We start from the raw sequence: 17,649 nt of genomic DNA, 5'->3' as shown, positions 1-17,649 counted from the left end.
AGTGATGGTCGGACAGATACCATGATCTTAGTTTTCTGAATGTTGAGCTTTAAGCCAACTTTTTCACTCTCCTCTTTCACTTTCATTAGGAGGCTCTTTAGTTCTTCGCTTTCTGCTGTAAGGGTGGTGTCATCTGCATATCTGAAGTTATTGATATTTCTCCTGGCAATCTTGATTCCAGCTTGTCCTTCTTCCAGCCCAGAGTTTCTCATGATATACTCTGCATATAAGTTAAATAAGCAGGTTGACAATATACAGCCTTGACTACTCCTTTTCCTATTTGGAACCAGTCTGTTGTTCCATGTCCAGTTCTAACTGTTGCTTCCTGACCTGCATACAGGTTTCTCAAGAGGCCGGTCAAGTGGTCTGGTAGGTATTTCCATCTCTTGAAGAACTTTCCACAGTTTGTGGTGGTCCACACAGTCAAAGGCTTTGGCATAGCCAGTAAAGCAGAAGCAGATGTTTCTTTGGAACTCTCTTGCTTTTTCAGTGATCCAATGGATGTTGGCAGTTAGATCTCTGGTTCCTCTGCCTTTTCTAAAACAACCTTTTCTTGAACACTTGTTCACAGTTCACATAATGTTGAAGCCTGGCTGGGAGAATTTTGAACGTTACTTTACTAACGTGTGAGATGAGTGCAGTTGTGCGGTAGTTTGAACATTCTTTGGGATTGCCTTTCTTTGGGATTGGAATGAAAACTGGCTTTTTCCCGTCCTGTGGCCACTGCTGAGTTTTCTAACTTTGCTGGCATATTGAGTGCAGCACTTTCACAGCATCATCTTTCAGGATTGACACTGAGACAGTGTAAATACCCTTTCTCCCTAAAAGCTTTGATCACATGGTTTTCTTGTCCTGGATGATGCTGGACTTGAATCAGTTATTACCATCATGGAAGGAAAAAGATGATTAAAATTTTAGTAACAATTTCTAGGAATTTCAGTTTTAGTGTTTCTGAGAGCGCTTTCTTTATCCAGTAGTGATGATTGTAAGATACTTGGTAGTTAACCTGCTTATGTCATGGGTTTACTTTTCATATGTTTTTTTAGGTTCATGTACTGGACAGATTGGGGAGAAGTACCAAAGATAGAACGTGCTGGAATGGATGGTTCAGATCGCTTCGTCATAATAAACACTGAAATTTACTGGCCAAATGGACTGACTTTGGATTATGAGGAACGGAAGCTTTATTGGGCAGATGCAAAACTTAATTTCATTCACAGATCAAATCTGGATGGAACGAATCGGTAAGATTGCCTTATAAATTTATTTTTAAACTTTTAAGTCAGCCCCATGATAGAGTAATCAAATTATAAAGCCTAATTTTATCAAGAAGTTGTTAACATATTTCTGGCTTAAGTGTCAACAGGGAAGAAGAATAGATGTTTAGTTTACTTTCTAAAAAGGGAATGACATTTCTCATCTGTCTTGGTGGCATTTAGAATTTATGGACTGTATTTGCTCCTCCTTTACTCGAGCTAATTTAGTTCTTCAGTGGTTCTCAATCAGGGATAGTACTTCCACTCTCTTCCAGAGTGTTTCGAAATGTGCGGGGAATTTTGGTTGACACAGAGACTGGGAGTATTGCTAGCATTTTAGTTCCCTGGCGGGCGAGGGATACTAAACATTCTGTAATGTGCTAGACTCCTAATAAGACAAAGAGTTCATCCTTCAGAATTGCCCACAGAGCTTACAAGCTGTTTGTGGAAGCTTATTTGATAAACCTGTAAACCAGGACAGGGTTGGCCAGTTTTTCCTGTGAAGAGCCAGGTCATTATATGCTTTGTGGGCCATATCTCTGTTGCAACTATTTACCTCTGCTGTTGTGGTGTGAAAGAAGGTATATGGAATACTTAAGGGTATGGGCATGGTTTTGTTCCTGGAAAACATTTTTGAGCCAGTGGACTCTGGTTTGCTGACCTCTAGATCAGGAGAAAACCTCCTGCATGTTCGCTGTATCCTGGTATCCACAGAAGACAAAGATATAATATATAAACATGGAATTCCTACTCAGATAATGTTCAGATTTTTTAATTTAATTAATTAATTTTTTAATTGAAGAGTAGTTGATTTACAAGGTTGTTATGTTCATATTTTTAAGGACCCTTGATGTCCTTGTGTTTGGAAGATTATTTGGGTTTCTAGTGGTCTCATTCTAAGACCCCATCAGAAACAGAAAGCCTTAGATAATTGAAAGAATCTGTCAAAGTGAAAAGATCTGTTGCCGTAGATAGTTGCACTATTTTTATTTTTTTCTTGTGATGAGAACCTTAAAGACTTACTGTTTTAGTAACTTTAGAATGTTACAAGGCTATGGTTTTTCCAGTGGTCATGTATGGATGTGAGAGTTGGACTATAAAGAAAGCTGAGCGCTGAAGAATTGATGGTTTTGAACTGTGGTGTTGGAGAAGACTCTTGAGAGTCCCTTGGACAGCAAGGATATCCACCCAGTCCATCCTAAAGGAGATCAGTCCTGAGTGTTCATTGGAAGGACTGATGCTGAAGCTGAAACTCCAATACTTTGGCCACCTGATACGACGAGCTGACTCATTTGAAAAGACCCTGATGCTGAAAAAGATTGAGGGCAGGAGGAGAAGGGGATGACAGAGGATGTGATTGTTGGATGGCATCACTGACTCAATGGACATGGGTTTGGGTGGACTCTCTGAGTTGGTGATGGACAGGGAAGCCTGGCGTGCTGCAGTTCATGGGGTCGCAAAGGGTCAGACATGACTGAGTGACTGAAGTGAACTGAACTTTGAAATATGTAAGACAGTATTATTAACTATACTTGCAATGCTGTGGATTACATTCTCAGGACTCAACTTTTTTTTTTTTTTAATACCTAGAAGTTTGTATCTTTTTGACCCCCATTAGCCATTTCACTAGCCTCCATACCTTGCCTGTGGCAACCACCAATCTGTTCTCTGTATCTGTGAGCTTGGTTTTTAGTTCATTTGTTTGTTGTTTAGATTCGACATATAAGTGAGATCATACAGTATTCCTGTTTCTCTTATTTCACTTAGCGTGATGCCCTCAAAGTCTATTCATGTTGTCACAACTCGCAATACTTCATTCTTTTGTATGGCTGAGTAATACTCTGTTGTATGTATATAGCATATCTTCTTTATCCATCTCACCATCAGTGACACTCGGGTTGTTTCCTTTTCAGTTCCTGTTGTGAATTAGGTTGAGTGAACATAGGGATGCATGTATCTTTTCAAGTTAGCAGGGTATGCCGTGGTTGTTAACTAGACTTGTTGTAATCATTATACAGTTATATACAAGTATCAAATTATTATGCTGTAAACCTGAAACTAATGTTGTATGTCAATTATACCTTAATTAAGAACAAAAGAAAATTAGAAAAATCAAAATTACATGGGGGATTAAACAAGATTCTCTTAAACAACCTGTGGTTGAAGGAAGCTGTCAAAGGAAATTAAAAAATATCTGGAGACAAATGAAAATAGAAATACAACATACCAAAACTTATGCGTTTCTAAGTGAGAAGTTCATAGTGATAAATGCTTACGTTTGAAATAAGAAAAGTCTCAAATAAACAACCTGACTTTAAACCTCAAAGAGCTAGATAAAGGAGGACAAACCAAGCCCACAGTTGCTAGAAAGAAGGGAATAACAAATCAGTGTGGAAATAAATGAAATAAAGATTAAAAATACAGTAGGAAAGATCAGTGAAAAAGCAAGAGTTGGTTTTTTGAAGAGAAACAAAATACACAAACCTTTAGCTCAACTTAATAAGAAAGAGAGGAGACAAAATCAGAAAGAGGAGACATTACAACTATAAATACAAAGGATCATAAGGGACTACTGTCAACAATATGTGCCATCAAATTGAACAGCTTAGAAGAAAGGGATCATGATTGAATCATGAGGAAATAGAATATTTGAACAAACCAATTATTTATAAGGAGATTAAATCAGTAATCAAAAACCTCCCCAAAACAAGCAGAGGACCAGAAGGCTTCATTGGCAAATTCTACCAAACATTTGAAAAAGAATTATTACCAGTCTTTCTCAAAGTCTCCTGAAAAACAGAAGAGGAGGGAATTCTTAAAAACTCATTTTATGTGGCTAGCATTACCTTGATACCAAAACCAAACAAGAAACCTACAAGAAAAGAAAACTACAGGCCAATATTTGTAATGAATATAGCTGCAGAAGTTCTCAACTGAGAACTAGCAAACTGAATTCAGCAGCACATTAAAAGGATCATACTCCACGATCAAGTGGATACAAGGATTGTTCAGTATATGCAAATTACTGTGATTCAGCACATTAACAAAATAAAGAATGAGAATCATGTGATCATCTCAATAGTTACAGAAAAAGCATTTGATAAAACTCAACATCCATTCATGATTCTCAGCAAAGTGGGTATGGAGGGAACATACCTCAACAGTGAAAGCTATGTATGACAAACCCACAACTAATAATATATTCAAAAATGGAAAACTGTAAGTTTTTCATCTAAGGTCAGAGTAAGATAAGGATATTTACTCTTGCCATTTTTAATCAGCATGATGCTAGAGGTTCTAACCAAAGTAATTAGGCAAGGAAAAGAAAGAAAATGCATCTCAGTAAAAAGGAAGAAGTAAAACTATTTGCAGATGGTCTCATGTTATACATAGGAAATCCTGGAAACTCCACCACAAAACTGTTCTAAGTAATAAACAGATTCAGTTACATTGCTGGATACAAAATCAATATACAAAAATCACCTGTATTTCTGTATGTTAATAACAAACTGTCAGAGAAATTAAGAAAATAATCTTATTTATTGTATCATACAAAAAAAATACCTAATAAGTGTAACCAAGGAAGTAAAAGACCTATGCACTGAGAACTATGATGCTGATGAGAGATATTGAAGAAGACATAAATAAATTGAAAGATAGTTCATGCTCACAGATTAGAAAAATTAATTTATTAAAACATTCATACTATGGAAATCCATCTACAAATGTAGTGCAGTCCATATCAAAGTTCCAGTGCACTTTTCACAGAAGTAGAACAAACAATTCTAAAATTTGTGTGGAACTGCAAAAAACACAAATAGCCAAAGGAATCTTGAGAAAGAATAAAGCTGGAGGCATTACACTTTCTAACTTCAAACTATATTTGTAAACTGTATTACTCAAAGTGGTATGGTATTGGCATAAAGACAGACACTAGATCACCAGGATGGAGTAGAGAGCCCAGAAGCAAACCCATGCGTATTTGGTCAATCAGTTTATGACAGAGGAGCCAAGAATGTTCAGTGGGGAAACTAATGTCTTTGTTACAGTTACTGTAGTATCTTCATTACAGTTGCTGTAGTACCTTCAGCAAATAGTGTGAGAAAACTGGATATCCACACCCAAAAGGATGAAACTAGATCCCTGTCTTATACCACACACAAAATCAACTAAAAATGAATTAAAGACTTCAGTATAAGATCTGAGACCATAAAATTTTGTAGAGAAGAAACAAGAGATAATCTTCTTGACATTGTTATTGGTTATGATTTTGTGAGCATGTGTTTGAAACCTCAAGCAAACAGTATGGTGCCTCCTCAAAAAATTAAAAATATTACTTCCATATGATCCAGTAATCCCACTTTTGGAATTCTTATCCAGAGGATATTGAAAACAATCTTGAAGCAATCTCTGCACTTCCATGTTCATAGTGGCATTATTCACAGTATCTAGTACATGAAACAATCAAAATGTCTTGTCAGTGGATGAATGGGTAAAGAAGATGTGGTATATACGCATTCAGTAGAATATTGTTCAGCCGTGAGAAGAAAGGACATCCTGCTGTTTGTGGTCACGTGCATGACTCTGAGGCCATAAAGCTCAGTGAAATGAGCCAGATAAAGGAAGGGAAATATTGTGTGATTTCACGTGTATGTGGAATCTTAAAAAATGTCACAAACTCATAGAAACAAAAGAAAACTGGCTGTCAAGGAGTTGGAGGGAATAGATGTTCCCATTTAAAAAACCCTGAAAAGGAAACCCCTGTCAGTGTGTGAGATACAATGAATAGCTGGGTGAGTATTCTTGCATATATGTATCATATCATCACTGTGCACAGTTTATCATTCAGATTTGTTTGTCTATTATACCTGGTAAAGCTGGGGAAAAAAAGGAATGAAAAACAGAATAATGTTTTCAGGTAGAAAACTCGCCAGAAAAATATGATTATAGAACAGATCAAGTGAAAGGCGCTCAGTTCAGTTCAGTTGCTCAGTCGTGTCCAACTCTGCGACACCATGGACTGCAGCATGCAAGCCTTCCCTGTCCATCACCAACTCCCAGAGCCTACTCAGATTCATGTCCATTGAGTCGATGATGCAATCCAACCATTTCATCCTCCATTGTCCCCTTCTCCTCCTGCCTTCAATATTTCCCAGCATCAAAGTCTTATCAGATGACTCAGTTCTTTGCATCAGGTGGCCAAAGTATTGGAGCTTTAGCTTCTGCATCAGTCCTTCTAATGAATATTCAGGATTGATTTCCTTCAGGATTGACTGGTTGGATATCCCTGCAGTCAAGGGACTCTCAGGAGTCTTCTCCAGCACCACAGTTGGAAAGTATCAATTCTTTGGAGCTCAGCTTTCTTTGTAATCCAACTCTCACATCCATATATGACCACTGGAAAAACCATAGCCTTGACTAGAGGGACCTTTGGTGGCAAAGTAATGTCTCTCCTTTTTAATATGCTGTCTAGGTTGATCATAACTTTTCTTTCAAGAAGCAAGCATCTTTTAATTTCATGGCTGCAGTCACCATGCAGTGATTTTGGAGCTCTAAAAAAGAAAGTCTCTGTCTCCATTGTTTCCCCATCTGTTTGCCATGCAGTGATGGAACCGGAAGCCTTGATCTTAATTTTTTGAGTGTTGAGTTTTAAGCCAACTTTTTCATTCTCCTCTTTCATTTTCATCAGGAGGGTCTTTAGTTCCTCTTCGTTTTCTGCCATAAGGGTGGTGTCATCTGCATATCTGAGGTTATTGATATTTCTCCCAGCAACCTTGATTCCAGTGTGCTTCATCCAGCCCAATGTTTCTCATGATGTACTCTGTATATAAGTTAAATAAGCGGGGTGACAATATACAATCTTGACGTACTCTTTTTCCTATTTGGAACCAGTCTGTTGTTCCAAAGGTGCTCAGTCGTGTCCAACTCTTTGTAACCTCATGGACTAAACAGTCCATGGAATTCTCCAGGCCAGAATCCTGAGTAGGTAGCAGTTCCCTTCTCCAGGGGATCTTCCCAACCCAGGTATTGAACCCAGGTCTCCCACATTGCTGGTGGATTCTTTAGAAGCTGAGCCACCAGGGAAACCAAAGAATACTGGAATGGATAGCCTGTCCCTTCTCCAGCAGATCTTCCCGGCCCAGGAATGGAACCGGGGTCTCCTGCATTGCAGACGGATTCTTTACCAACTGTGCTACCAGGGAAGCCCAGAACAGATCAAACCTCCACTTTGAAATGCACTATCACTAATTGAGACACCAATATTACATATCAAAGACCAACATAAATTAAAATGAGTAAGTTCAGAGATGAGATGCCAGAACTGAGGAAAGAATTATAAATAAAAGAAAAAACTAATTTCAGAAAAGCCAACTAAACTAGAAGGGACACAAGAGTGACTAAACCGAAAAGATTTTAAATTGAAGTTGAAAAGGGGAAAAAATTAAGGACTAAAAAGAAATGTAAAAAGATAAAAAGAATTTGAGAGAAAGTGACAAAGATAGGCAAAGAAGAAAAAACACCTAGATAAAAAAAAACCCTGTTAGGAAGATAACCTAAGCAAAGTAAGAGAACAAATATGAGAAACTGTAATTCAGGAAAAGTTTCTTAAAAGGAGATTCGAATCTACAGATTGGTAAGAGAACATTATGTACTTGGTAATACAAGTTAAAGCAAACAGCACCAAGATATATTTTAGTAAAGTTACCCTGTAGAAAAAGGAGAATATTTTCTGGGCCTTTAAGAGTAAAATAAATGATTTTTTAAATGGAAAAGAAAATTAGATTCACATTAGGCTTTCTCACAGCAACACTCCCTGTCAGAATTAAGTGAAATAGTATTTTTAAAAGATATTCAGAGAGAGTGTGAGCCAATGATTTTTTCCTCCCAGCAAAATTGACTTTGTTTATACAAAGCTATAGATGGACTGTTATGAACATGAAAGAAATCAAGAAATACTATTTCCTTGAGTCATTGTGAAAATGGACTAGTGGCTGAGCTTTAGATAATCACAGTGATGAGCAAGATAACAAAATAAGGCTTGGTGAAGCGCAGTAAACATATAATTAACTTGTATGAAAATTAAAGGATGATTAAAATGCAGAGTATGGTATGTAATGACTGTATGTTTAGATAACATAAATAAAGCACCATTCTGAAAAAGTGGAATGAAGGGACTTCCTTTGCCATCCATTGGTTAATTAAGGTGCCACAGCTTCTACTGCAGGGGATATGAGTTCGATTCTTGGTTGGGACACTAAGATCCTGTAGGCTTTGCAGCATAGCTGAAAAAGAAAAAATAGAGTAAAATAAAAATCAGAGTGAGAGTTACAGGTACTATATACAGAGATTTTCTTTAACTCTTTATGGTGATTACATTGGTGTATTAGTATTAATGTTTTTAATTTTGCATCAAATAAGTGAGCAATTTTTGGATATATTAATTTAGTTGCCCATGAATATGTAGAACTCTCCGTATGGAAGAAAAGATGTATAGATGTAGTATTATGGAGTTTAAGAGAAATTGATAATTCTGAGTTTTAATTGAGAATACTGGTGTGAGCTCATTAGTCATTGTAAGTTATAAAAATACACACAAATATGTATGTTTATTTCTTATGACCACTGATGAGGACTGGGGGAAAAAAAAAACCACCCAGATTGTATTCTTGGAAAACTGTTCCACCTTAAAAGAAATCATACCTTTCAGGTTAACCCTAAGTCTCTTACAGGAAATATCCAAGTTGAGCTGGGACGTTATGTCATAGTGGATAGCATGGAAGCTATTAATAGGCTATTAGCGTCATTTCATAAAGCCCAGAGAAATAACTTGAAAAGCCTCTCTCTGGTCAGAGATTGATTGAAACCCACCAAGTTTGTTTAAATCCTTGAGTTCATACTGATTTTCTTTCTTTCTTTTTTTTTTTTTTTAAGAAAAAGAAGTAAGTTACTTTCAGAGGATGAAAGGGAACCAACCAATTCATTAGCTTGGTAATAAAGAGAAAGAATCAAGCAATTTATCCCCCCTTTTCTATAGGAATCTACCAGTAGCTAACAAATTAGTAGATACAAAAAAGCTATTCCAGCTAGTAAATGAGAAATAATTAGAATATCAGCATTTTATTACTTTGTGAACTGTTCAATCTAGGCATTGAACATCAGTGGCTGCTTCATCATGATAAGGAAAAGAACAGACCCTGTTTGCCACCTGATGGAAGAAAAGAGTGTCAGCCCCTTTTATCTTGCCAAAAGGATCAATTCATTAGAAGTCTGATCAGCCTTGGAATTTGCAGGAAATTTGCGGGAAAAGTAGAGGACAGGGAAACCTTGACCTGCACCGTGGGTATGCATCAGCAGATTCAGACATAGGTCAAATAATATGGGTTGTTGAATAGATAAACTGCAAAGATGATAAGGGAACTTAGAGATTAAAACAGACATAGAAAAGAAATTTACGTTACTAAAGGGGAAAGGAGGGATAAATTAGGAGTTTGGGATTAAAATATGCATACTACTGTATGTAAAATAGATACCTAACAAGGACTTACTATATAGCATAGGGAACTGTATTCAGTATTTTGTAATAACTTATAGTGGGAAAGAATCTTGAAAAGAGCATATATACATATATCTTACATATATATATAATTGAATCACTTTGCTATACACCTGAAACTAGCAAGACATTGTAAATCAGCTGTATTAATATTTCAGTTAAAAAGAGAGACTGAAAAGAGGGTGGGTGAAGGCGTGAATAGGCACAGAGGATTTAAATTTAGGACAGTGAAAAAACTTGTATGGTAGTATAATGATAGGTATATGTGTCCAGACCCATAGAATGTACACCACCACCAAGACTGATCTTTAAACTGTTGACTTCAGGTACTGTGACTTTGCACTTGATTTCAGGGCTTCCTGTAAAGCCAGAGTAGTTGAAACAATGAGGTACTAAATCTGAGCATAGATAGATGTCAGTGGAACAGAATAGGGTTCAGAAGATAGTGTACTTGTATATGGTTAGTTGACTTTGTGACATAGATATCTTGGATGTAAATACACACTTTTAATCGGCCTTGACAGACACTGAAGAAAAATAATAAACTTTAAAAACTGGGAGGAATATAAAAGCTCTGTGAAAAATTTTAAATTCCTAATGACCAGAGTCAGGTTTTCAAGTTATGGTTATTAAAGTTATAAAGAACGCTTTGGTTTTTCAGTGTTCCTGTTCAGCTGCAGTTGGAAATGTGAGGGATGGTTGGAGGCAAGTGTAGAGAATTGACTAAGAGCCGGATCACACAGGGTCTAGTATTCTAAAATGAGGCATTTGAATTTTAGCCTGTAGGTGTTGAGAGTCATTGGAAGTCTTCAAGTTGCAGATTGACATGGATGGATTTGTCTTTTAGAAATACTTTTGGTAGTTGTGTAGAGAATGAAAACTAATGATTTCATTTCCTTAAGTCTTCCAGTTAGTCATCATCATTCTCCAGAAAAGTACAATCTCGTCACTATAATTTACATGATCTCATTTATTTACCTTGTTTTAGACAATATTCTTACCACTTCCGCCCTTGTCTGCTATGCCCCAATCCTGTCAAACCGCTTGTGGGTCCCTGATGGTGTTTATGATGGCTCCTAGGTTTCTGCTTTGAATGGCTTATTCAATGGAAATGCCATTCAGTGAGATAGAAGATTCAGGAAAGGAGGATAGATTCTTTTTCCTTCCTTCCTTTTTTTTTTGATGTAGAAAGAGAATGAGATTGAATTCAAATTTGGACATGTTTGCATTTGCATTTGAGTTGCTTATGGAAAACTATGGTGATGAAGTCTGGGGCGCTTTGGATGTATGAGCCTGCAGCTCGGCAGAGTAGTCTCTGAGGGAGACTTAGATTTATAGCCATTATCAAGTTAATGGTTGTTAAAGCCATGGACTGTAAACATAGGGGTATTTTGCATCAGTGCTAGAGACTTAGGCAGAGATAACCACATACCAGATATGTTGAAGAATTTCTTCAAGACTGAGGGATGTCCCAGTCTGAGCTGCTCCTGATCAGCCATCCCCGTTTGCCTGGCTTCCAGGAACACCCTCAGACCCAGGCAGATCAGCATGGTTGGTCATCTACTGATCTTGTGAAGAATCTGCTTCCCACAGAAGCAAATTGAAGAGATTTACCCACATAAACAGTAATAACCACAATTCTAGAGATGGAGGGCTGAAGGTGAGGCTGGTGAGAGGGAGGTGGGATAGGGTAGAAGATGGGCCTCATCTGGATTCTCTTAGCACCTCTGGGAAATACTGAATATACCAGACACTAAAGGACACGCACCTTATGGCAACCCAACTTGACATGATTGAACATGTTAGGCAAAGATCAGAGGTGTAGTTAAAGCTGGCTGTGAATGAGTTCAGTGGTGCCAGAGAATAAGCAGGATCATGGTATCAGCAGAGTTCTTGGTGTTAGCAGAACACTGCAATTCAGTGAGTAATGAACCACACTCTCAGGAGAAATACAGAATTAGGTTCCCGCTAGACTGTGGTCAAAAAATTTGTGTCAGCCGATGATTATATAATTTTTAAAATATATGTTTATGTTTAAAGATGCTTTATTTAATATATAATGTTGGCAATATGGGTTTTTTAATTATAGCACATTCAGTGAAGTGTTTTTTTTTTTTTTTTAGTGAAGTGTTTTATAGCCTTTAAAATGAATATAAAAAATATGAAACCAATATTTAATAATATGATGAAAATCTTTACAATACATTATGAAATGAAGACAGGTCATTATGATGCACTAAATACTGGGCATTTACAGAAATTCATTTTTTGTTAAAAAAAGAAAAAGTTACAGTCAGATGTTGTTTAAATAAGATGACAGGATGCATTGAAGTCATTCAGAATACATAAATTAACCATTTTTCCTCAGGGCATATTAATCATTATTAACATGCAACAATGATGGGTGGTAAATGCTCTTTATTCATGGTTTGGTGCAGCACGTCAATTGTTTGGCTCAGCTGTTTTGTTTTGTCCTGTTGGGGGCTGTGATTTAGAGCCAATGAATTTTTACCAAATTATTAATTGTAAATTCCATTGGTTAGTTGGTTTCCTTTTCTATCTTAGTTGGTTTCATGTTCTGCCTTAGCTCTTTATAACAGAAACCAGTTTTCCATGCCTTGACCATTGGAAATCGCTTGTATTTGTGTGTATACATGTACACATTGTACATGTGCACCTAATAAAGGAATGGAAAGATACACTTTGTATTTCTATTTCCAGTTTTTTTTTCTAGTGAACATATATGTATTCCTCATGTAATTAGGAGAAAATGATTACTTTGGAAAAAGTAATACCAGATTTTGCCAGTGTGGTTTACAGTTTCTTTTATGCTTCTCTTTTGCCTCTACTCCAGAAGATACATTAATAACTTTACTTCAATCTGTTTTGCCTATAATCTTCTTGAATACAGTTTAGTTTGGTCTTCCTTCACATGAGGCTCAGTTAAGTATTAAGATCCTAGTCAAGTCAATTGCACACCGTTAAATTCAGTTATTTCTCTTATTATTGAGCTGTAAGAATTTTATATATTCTAGATATGAGTTCTTCATTGGATATATTATTTAGAAATAAAAGTTCAATCTATTAGCTTTTTTTGGTTGTTGTTAAAAGTGTTTTTGAAATACTGAGAAATCTTTGCTTAAACCAAAGTCACAAGGATTGATGCTTTTCTCTTCTAAGAGTTTTACTGTTTTAATTCCTTACATTTAGATCTGTGATCCACTTTATGTATGATGTCTTACACTCTTTTATTAATTCATTTCCAAATATTTGTGTTTTTTTATGGTGTTATGAGCAAATTATTTAATAAATTTCAATTTTGCCATTTTTCTCAGCACCATTTATTTATTTATTTTTTTATTAGTTGGAGGCTAATTATTTCACAGCATTTCAGTGGGTTTTGTCATACATTGATATGAATCAGCACCATTTATTAAAGAAACTGCTTTTTCTCCATTGGCTGTTCTTGGTTCCCTTGCTAAATATTAGTTGGCTGTATCACTTTTTGTATTTTTCACTGCTAGTCTGTAGAAATTTATTTCTGTATATTGATTGTGTATGCTGCAACCTTGTTGAATTAAGTACGTCTGAGGCTTTTTTTTTCTTTTAAATTCTTTAGTGTTCTCTGCATACAGAATCATGTCATCTGTGAATAATGACAGTTTTATTTCTTCCTTTCCCATCTGGTTGCCTTTTAGTCTTAATTCATAATACTCACTAGACCCTCTGCTGAATAGAAGACATTCTTGCTTTGTTCCTGATCTTTGGGGAAAAAGCAGTGATTTCTTTTTTTTTTTTTGCCATTGAACAGGATCTTGGAGAATATACTTTGTATGATTTCAGTCTTTTAAAATGAATTGATACTTGTCCTAATGTTCAAAGTTCCATATCCTTGATGATTTTCTGTTTAGTTGTCCTACCTTTTAATGAGAATAGGATTTTGAGATCTCAGACTGTTACTGTTGTCTTATTTTTTCCTTCAGTTCTGTCAGGTTTTGCTTCATTTGTTTGGGGCTGTTTTTGATTGTGTATGTTTATAATCGCTATATCTTCATGATGATTTGATTGTCATTATAAAACATGCTGCTTTATCTCTGGTAATATTTTTTTGTCTGAAAGTATGTTTTGTCTGATAGACCACTTCATCTCACTTAGGGCTACTGTTGGCTTTCAGTAAATTTGGGTCTTTGGGTATGTGTGTCTCTTGTAGATAGCATACAGTTGAATCTTGTTTAGTTTTACCCAGTTTAACAACCTTTTATAAACATATATGCACACACATATAATATGTATAATAATATATAAGATGTTTTCTGTAACATCTTGCAGAAAAACCCAAATGAAGTTTTTGGTTAACCCAATATGTTAATTATTTCTTAATAAAACAGAAAAATCACGAAAAAAAAAATTCTTTCTCTTCACCAGCTGTTTCTGTTTCCTTATCTGTTCTGTTTATTCACTCTTGTGTCATTTCTAGTTTAGAATTCATTGAAGTGACTTCTGACTCTTTCATTAGTTCTTTCACCTCAATTTGAGGTTTTAAATTTTAATTTTTTGTTATCACTAGTATACTACTTTTAGAGCATTTAAAATATTTTTGCAATAGGTGGTAAAATAAACTATTTGTTCTAGAGCCAGTTTTTCTGGCATATTTGTATTGTCTTTAGGGATGTTATTTTCTTTATTCTTTTTTGTTTTTAATATTAACTTTTTATTTTATTTCTTTAGCCACATCTGTGGCCTATGGGATGTCAGTTCCCTGACCGGTGATTGAACCTGTGCCCCCTCCACTAGATGTGCAAAGTCTTAACCACTGGGCCTCCAGGGAGGTCCCTTTAATATTAACTTTTAAAATGAGACTTGATCTTATTATATTTTTATATTTTTACATGAAATTGTTTTTCCGGAACTTGTTGAAGAAGTTAGAATTTATCATAACTTCTTTCACTTCACGGAAGTCTTGAGTATGTGTGTTTGAAAAGTTGGCAGCTTGCTTTGTGAGAACTCCTGGCTCTGTTCCCTTCTGCCACTTTCTTCTGCACCTTATTTTCCATTATTTCTCTTGCACTGTCATCCTCACTTTCATTCTGTTCCCAGTGGTGTATGGTCAGATTGGGGCCTTTGTCTGGAAGGGAGCTCTGTTGGGTCAGTGAGAGAGTTGCTTGTTAGTATGCCAGTCCCCTCCATACCATCCATCCAGTCTTTGTATTCACTCCCTCTCCGAGTGGCCAGAGCCATTCCTTGTCAGCTGCTATTCGCAGATTGTTTTGTGAAGCTTTCCATTGCTATCTGTTTGTGTGTTCTCCTGGGCCTGGATCTGCCAAATGCCCTATTTTTTTCCTTCTGCACTTCCCTTGCAGAAGTGCTGATGCTAATCAGATCTTACAGCTGTTGGTAGTTTTCCTTTCTGTGTCTAGGGTTTTGTGGTAATACCTTCTTACCTGTCTTCGTTGTAGGTGTGGTCCATGAGGTTTTGGTTTTCCCTCCTAGTTGTTCTGTTTTCCTGTCAAAGACTTGTAGAGATTTTTTCAAATACTATGCTGCTCCCACTGTTGTCATATTTTTAGGTGTTATGAAAACCTCACTGTGATGTGGAGAAACTCTCCTCTAAGGTTAGGTTCAGATGTCAGAATTTATCATAGTAGCGCTTTGGTGTGATTAAGTAGATTTGTTTCCGACACAGATGGGGAGTTCTGAGTCAGGGGCAGAGGACAACTTTCTGGGAGGAGGTCCAGAAACAGAAAGTGAATACAAGTGCACAAGTGTTTTATAAAGGGCAAGTCTGGTTGGTGCAGAATTTGAAAGAGGCACCTGTCAGCCGTGGAATCTGAAATAGATAGCAAGTGCACACCTGTATTTGGGATACTGGTGAGAATGAACTCTTAAGAAAATGATGGACAAGTGGAGGAGACGATGCTTAGAGGTTGCCAGCACTGAAGCACAACATCACTTGGGGTCTTGGTTTCTTTCTTTTGGTGCCCATTGTAGTGATCCACTTGTTAATTCCTGTTACGGTTGAGGCGCACTACTGAAGAACCGGGCTTCAATCTTGCCTGCCACGTTTGTTCTCAGTATCCATGATCAACTCCTTCTTTTCACTTGAATTTCGAGGGGAGTAATCCCAACCAGAGGGAAGACAGGTGAAGACAGTGTACACTAATCTGTACTTTCAGGAACAGATTACCATTGGCTAGACAAATTACCAAAGAATATGACAATGAGTGATAGCCATCTTAGCTGTGCTTTTTGTTAATTTCATATTTCATTAAAAATGTTTCATTTTATCAGGCATTCACTGAGTGATAAATCTAACTAATTCATACATACTGTATTGTGTGAGATCCTGGGAATATAAACAAGCCAAAGTCTAGTATTTACTTGATTCTAGTAAGCTTTTTATTGACTCAAAAACTAACGCATGAAATGTTTACTAAAATTGTAAAATATTATCCCTGTATCAGAAATACTAAAATATTGAAAACAGACATCCTAAAGTTGAGGAGCCATTTATGAAATGTTTATTAAGTACCAAGCATAATGCCTAAATGCTTTTTCATATATTATGATTTAATCTTCACAGTAATTCAGGTTAGATTATCATTTTTTAATAACAGGTGAGGAAAACAGAATTTGTGGAAATAAGTTACTGTAAGTGCAGGGGGACATTTGAACTTAGTTCTGTCTCATTTCTTGTTGTTCAGTTGCCGGGTCAAGTCCAACTCTTTACAACCCAGCAGACCACAGCACGCCAGGCTCATTTCTTATCAGTACATAAATGCTTTCAGTCAGGTTGTAAAATGCGTATATCTTTTAGAGAACGATTTTGGCTATTGCTATCTGTTTATTCTTCTGTGTTAAGTTCATTAGAGTGAATTTTAATTTTTTATTTAAATACAAAGGACTTAGACTTTTTTTTCCTCCCCAAAGTCTTTCAGAGAACTGATTATGTAATTTCTGATACTTTAAGATGTCTAATGAAAGCCTAAGTAATTTCATCTTTAGTATTACTTATATTTCTCAATCATGTTACTTTACTTTCTTGGCAGCTTCTCAGAACTCTCTCTGTTTATGTTTTACCTTAATGAATTTTGGGATACTTAGGTGTAAAATATGCAGGCCTATTTAAATTTGAACTTGAACTATGATATCACTCACATAGTAGCAGTCATTTTAGTAAACGTTATCAAGCTGTTCATTTAAAAAGTGAAAGAAACCACTTTGGAAGTAGACATTGTGACTGTTGTTATTGGGAAATGAGAGAGAAAGTAATATGCTAGGGAAGTCAGAATTAAGAAAAATGAGAGGAGAAAATTGTGGTGATGGGTGGCATAGTTGTGAGGCTTTAAAATAGAAAGTTTGTGAAACTAGGCATTCTAATCTTGAATAAAGTTATTTAAAAATCTGGCTCAAATTTTAAGCACCTTAGGCTAGAACCATTCCATGTATTAATAACACATGCTAATTCTGCTTAGATGAAAATGATCTTACTGCTCTTTAATTTAGTATAGGTGGTCTGTTAGGTATTAGAGATCATCAGATAACCTTACGGACCTAAAAGTTGGATTGTCTTTGAGTGTGTTATCCTTTATTTCTCTTTAATTGCTTACATTTTCCTCTTTCTCTCCTCGCTGAGTGATTTATGAAAATATTAAGATTTGGTATTATGAAAATATCAAAGCATTTATTTTCTTGATTTATTACTGTGGCTTAAATGTAATTTATTCATTATTCAAGAATTTTCTTATTTACTACTCATATAACTCTCCATGAGACTGCAAAGTTCTGTGTCTTGAGTACTGGTCAGGCTCTCTACCTCTCCTTCCATATAGTTAGGATTGC

General features: G+C 36.1%; 1 protein-coding gene across 3 annotated transcripts in view; it reads left to right on the top strand.

Annotated features, from left to right (window-relative positions):
- The window catches only part of LRP6 (LDL receptor related protein 6), a 177,566-nt gene that overhangs the window by 74,063 nt on the left and 85,854 nt on the right, over window positions 1-17,649 (top strand). For all 3 annotated transcript variants that reach the window (XM_061125031.1, XM_061125030.1, XM_061125029.1), the window contains exon 3: window positions 1,047-1,244. In XM_061125031.1, the coding sequence (XP_060981014.1) occupies window positions 1,047-1,244 (198 nt within the window). The remainder of the gene's footprint in view (window positions 1-1,046; window positions 1,245-17,649) is intronic.

Source organism: Dama dama, chromosome 22, assembly GCF_033118175.1.
Source record: "Dama dama isolate Ldn47 chromosome 22, ASM3311817v1, whole genome shotgun sequence".
Taxonomy (NCBI): Eukaryota; Metazoa; Chordata; class Mammalia; order Artiodactyla; family Cervidae; genus Dama; species Dama dama.
This window is presented reverse-complemented; position numbering and strand designations above follow the sequence as displayed.